This window comes from Echinops telfairi, unplaced genomic scaffold (assembly GCF_000313985.2).
Source record: "Echinops telfairi isolate 266 unplaced genomic scaffold, ASM31398v2 ScPeMD7_21;HRSCAF=78, whole genome shotgun sequence".
NCBI classification, from domain to species: Eukaryota; Metazoa; Chordata; class Mammalia; order Afrosoricida; family Tenrecidae; genus Echinops; species Echinops telfairi.
This window is the reverse complement of record NW_022103918.1, coordinates 7,363,947-7,368,402: the sequence shown is the minus strand read 5'-3', so window position 1 is coordinate 7,368,402 and position 4,456 is coordinate 7,363,947. Positions and strand designations below refer to the sequence as shown.

At 35.7% G+C, this 4,456-nt stretch overlaps 1 protein-coding gene across 2 annotated transcripts in view; it reads right to left on the bottom strand.

The window, feature by feature from the left end:
* The window catches only part of PDE3A (phosphodiesterase 3A), a 330,465-nt gene that overhangs the window by 128,476 nt on the left and 197,533 nt on the right, over window positions 1–4,456 (bottom strand). For both annotated transcript variants that reach the window (XM_004713785.2, XM_045288485.1), the window contains exon 2: window positions 1,898–1,948. In XM_004713785.2, the coding sequence (XP_004713842.1) occupies window positions 1,898–1,948 (51 nt within the window). The remainder of the gene's footprint in view (window positions 1–1,897; window positions 1,949–4,456) is intronic.

Here is a 4,456-nt window from a genome sequence, read left to right as displayed (position 1 = left end):
GTTACAAGATCCAAGAAAACTATGATGCTTATGTAATAGTAATTCAAGCAAGAATGTTTTGATTTCTATGTTTAAGAAACACTTTGGACTCTCAAATATAATCCAGTTTTGTTGAGGAATCATTATTTTTGTGTTTGTAGAATTCTGAAGCTTTCTAACCACATGCAATATTCAGAATAGTTTTCATATCTGCTCTGCTTACAGTCATCACAAGCAATGTTGAATTTTGGGGAGATTTGTTTTTCTGTTTATATTGACAGAGTGTCCAATGCAAGCCTGATGATACATGATATTTGGTGACTTAAACCAGCTATAGTGTAACCAACTTTAAAAAAATACAGCACTACTTTACTTTGAAGGGACATATGTGAAATGCTGTTCGGCATGTTTTAGCTATCAAAATATTTTTGATGGCAGTACACAGAAACCACAGAACTATGTGGTTCCTTAAGTGTGTTCATCTGTACCTCTTATTGAATTAGCATCACAAAGCATTTATCAGACATTACTCTTACATTTGACACCTACCTAGCTGCATAGAGCCATTCAAATTCTGGTTTATAATGTGTGCAGAGGGATCGCTGTCAGACAAAAATGGAGATGTAGAATTTGGAGTGAAATTAAGAATGTAGACCATAAATTCTGTTGGGATAATCCTAATTTAATCGGATTAGTATATATGGCAGCACAGTGGTTACATGCTCGGCTGCTAAGCTAACAGTTGGTGGCTCAAACCAAGACATAGCTGTCTGTTTCTGAAAACACTGTAGGGCATTTCTGCTCTGTTCTGTAGGATAGCTATGAATCAGAATAGATTTTATGGCAATGGGGTAAAATGTCAATTTATCAATACAATTGATAATGGACAAAAATTCATCTTAGCTGTTACATTTTTTAACCTAAAAAAATCCATTCACTTACTTTTGTTTTTCAAGGACCTAAATTAACCTGCTCCAGGTGCCAACTCAATAGAAGCCCAGGTAGGGGATGCTGTGCGCAACACTGGGGAGGAGCGCATCCTTCATGTTAAACTCTGATTGGCAGCACAGAAATAAACTATCTCGTTACACAATAGGCTTTCATGTGGCATACACACTGAGGGCTGCCGAGGGAACCATGTTCCACCGTCCAGTTTTTCTTTGACCTCTTCACAGCCAGGTAAACATTGGTTATTGTGAGGCAAATTATTTTTACATTTCGTCTCAAAATATCCAAGGAGAAGAGGTAATTTTCGTCATTTAAAACTCAGCCTTGATTCTGTCAGGCAAAGTAATTCTGGAAGCAAAACAAATCCACATGGTCTAATTAGGTCATTAAAAAGCACAAATGCGTCATGGAAGCTTTTCTCCTTGCCTCCGACATCAAGGAAGACAATGAAAACAGTCTGGTAATATAGAAAGGTTTAGAATTTGTTTCTTTTCAAAAATAATGGACCCTTTCATCTTTCTATTTCCCTAAGACTCAGACAGTTAATTTAGAGACAAAATCTCTAATTAGTTCAGGGTTTTCTCTGATTATATTTCAAAATATTTAACCAAAAACAGGAAGACAGAGAAAACAAGAGAATGTGTAGAGAAATTACCAAAGGAAGTGAATAAAATCAAGAGTGTGGGTTGCTGATCAAAATGTATTCTGCAGAGACAAGATGAATATAAAATTGACATTCACATAAACACAACCAATCTGGGATGACAGAAAGCTCTTAGGAAGAATATACTGAAATCTGCCTTTGGGGGTTGAAATCCAGACTTTAATTACAGCTAACCGAAATACAAACAAATAGCATAATTGTTTTGTCTGGTCCTCTCTTTACTTCTCATTATTTCTGAAGGTTTAGAAAAGCCCAGGCCCATCTAAGCATTGAGAAACAAAAGGAATCAAGGAATGAAATTCTTACCTGAGATCCTCTTGGCCCTCGCTTATGATCCCAATCCGAATGTCCCATGAGCTGTAGAGAAAGTAATCACAGTAAATTAAACATAGAACTATAATTTTATTCTTTCTTTTAAAGAATAATAAGGCTTTTGAAATGTAGTTTTAATAGTAATGCCTTGAGTAATCACCATGAGCAAATTAACTACCTGAAGTAATAAGTGCATTTGATAGGCAGTTTTATTGTTCATTCTCAGGAACATTCTACACAGAAGCAAACGTGTACAGGCTTATTTGTCTATTATCTTGGTCCCTTTAAGGAACCCAAGTGGTGCTGTGAGTTAGATGTTGAGTTGCTAGCTTGGTGGTTTGAACCCATCAGCCACTCGATGGGAAAAAGATAAGGCTGCCTGTTTCCATAAAGATGTACAGTCTTGGAAGCCCTATTTAAGGTCACTCTTAATTCTGACTGGATGGCAATGAGTTGGATTAGATGCTAGTCTCTAGTCTTTATATTGACACAGCGGCTGCAACAATGGCCTCAAACACAGGAACGGTTGTGAGGATAGTGCAGAACTGGGTGATATTTCATTCTGTTGTACACAGAGAGAGGGTAGTTGTAAATTGTAGTGGACTTGATGGCCCCTACCAATAACAACCAAGCCTCTAGTTTACAAGGCAAATCAATGAAAGTAATCCTCTTGTGCAATTTAATCTACTGCCCTGGCAATAGCCAGAAGGCAAAAATATTTTAAAATTTTCAAATTACATGGAGATAAAATCACAAAAATATGAGTTCTAATGATTGAAATTAATATGAAATATGTCGCCAATCTAAAAAGATGTATATTTGCAAAAAAATAAAAACTCTGTTCCTGAAGTCTATTTATTGAAAAAAGACACTTAAATCAGGAGGATTTTAAGAAACTATAAGATTTAAGATAAGAGAAATAAGATTTCATTCATCTATTGATACACTTACTACTCAGTAATACCAAATGAATAACAGAACGTGAAGCACATGAATACCAACTGAAGCACTCTAATTAATAAGCTAGCACACTTTCACAGTATATTATTATCCAACATATTATATAAATCATTAGGTTTTATATATACATGAGTGACTCCTTAGTAGACATTATAAAATAAAATGTTCATAATAAAACAAATAAATAGATTACATAACTATACCGAATTATCTATGAACATGTGCTTGGCATATAGAGAGTATGGTTGACTCTTACTGGTGGGCATACAATGCTTCAGATTTCACTCAATTGCTGCATAACGTTATTAGCATTTACAGGAAATTGAAAACATAAGAATTTAAAATTTTCTGGAAAGAATCATCTTATGAGAATCTGCTGGACATGTTAAAAACCCAGTGTTACCAAGTTGATTCTGACTTATTGTGACCTTGTAAAGACAGAATAAATCTGTTCCGTGAGTTTTTCCATGCTATAAATCCTTATGGAATCAGACTTCTCTCTCCCATGAAGCAGCTGGCAAATTTAAAATGCCAATATTTCAGTTAGCTATAGTGCACTTTAATTGTACTGTGCCACTGTAGTTTCACCTTGACATATTAGGGGAATAGGGGAAGCCACGTGGACCTACCAGATGCAATCAGAGCCCTTGTAGCTGGAGAAACCACATGGAGACCCCTGCCAGTGCTAAAGTGTTTACAATGCCATTGGATCCACAAGAGTTCCCACCTACTGGCCTGTGATTTTCCTCATTCAGCGTCATTGCATGTGCTTTGTCAGTGTGAAGAGGACTTTATAGATTGGTATTAGACATATGGGCTCATATCAGACTTATGGACTTGATCTGGACTGGGTTGGAATGTTTTCTTAACTACTTAAGTACAACTTAAGTACTTAAGTACAACTACTCTTTGATATAAAACTCTCTCTGACATACATGAACTTCTATGAATTTATTTCTCTAGTCAACCCAGACTAACACAACCACCAAAACAAAGTATAAAATGTTGAAGAAAAGAACCCTAAATAATGTAGCAACAAAATATGGAAAAGAAACTATCAAAAATCAGGGCATATTTGACAAATCACTCAACAACTGAAAACAAGAAGTTGAATCTGGAAAAAATACATCTCATACATTAATATATATTCTAGATATCTCTGAATTACTCAACTTAAAAAAATAAAAACAGTACAAATTGAAATAAAGTTAAAGTAAATATTTAAGTTAGCTTGGAATGCAAAAAGATTTTCCAATTGAAAGTTCAAAAAGTGAAAGAACAATTAATATGTCTACAAAAATACTAAAAAATCTGTACAAATGTCACATTGGCAAAAAGATCTGCAGCAAATGGTTGTAGTTGTTGATGATTTTCTAGTTGATACTGATTCACGTGACCACCAGCTCCTACCCACTCCTCCGCACCCTCCGTGCAGAGGAAGAGTAAACCCCTCAGTGCACGTTTAGTATTAAGGTAGCAGGAGGACATTGGGCCTCCACTCAAGTACTCCCTCAACGCAAGAATACTTTGTTCTATTAAATTGGCATTCTATGATGCTCACCTTCCCGACACAACTGCTGAAGACAAAGCGGG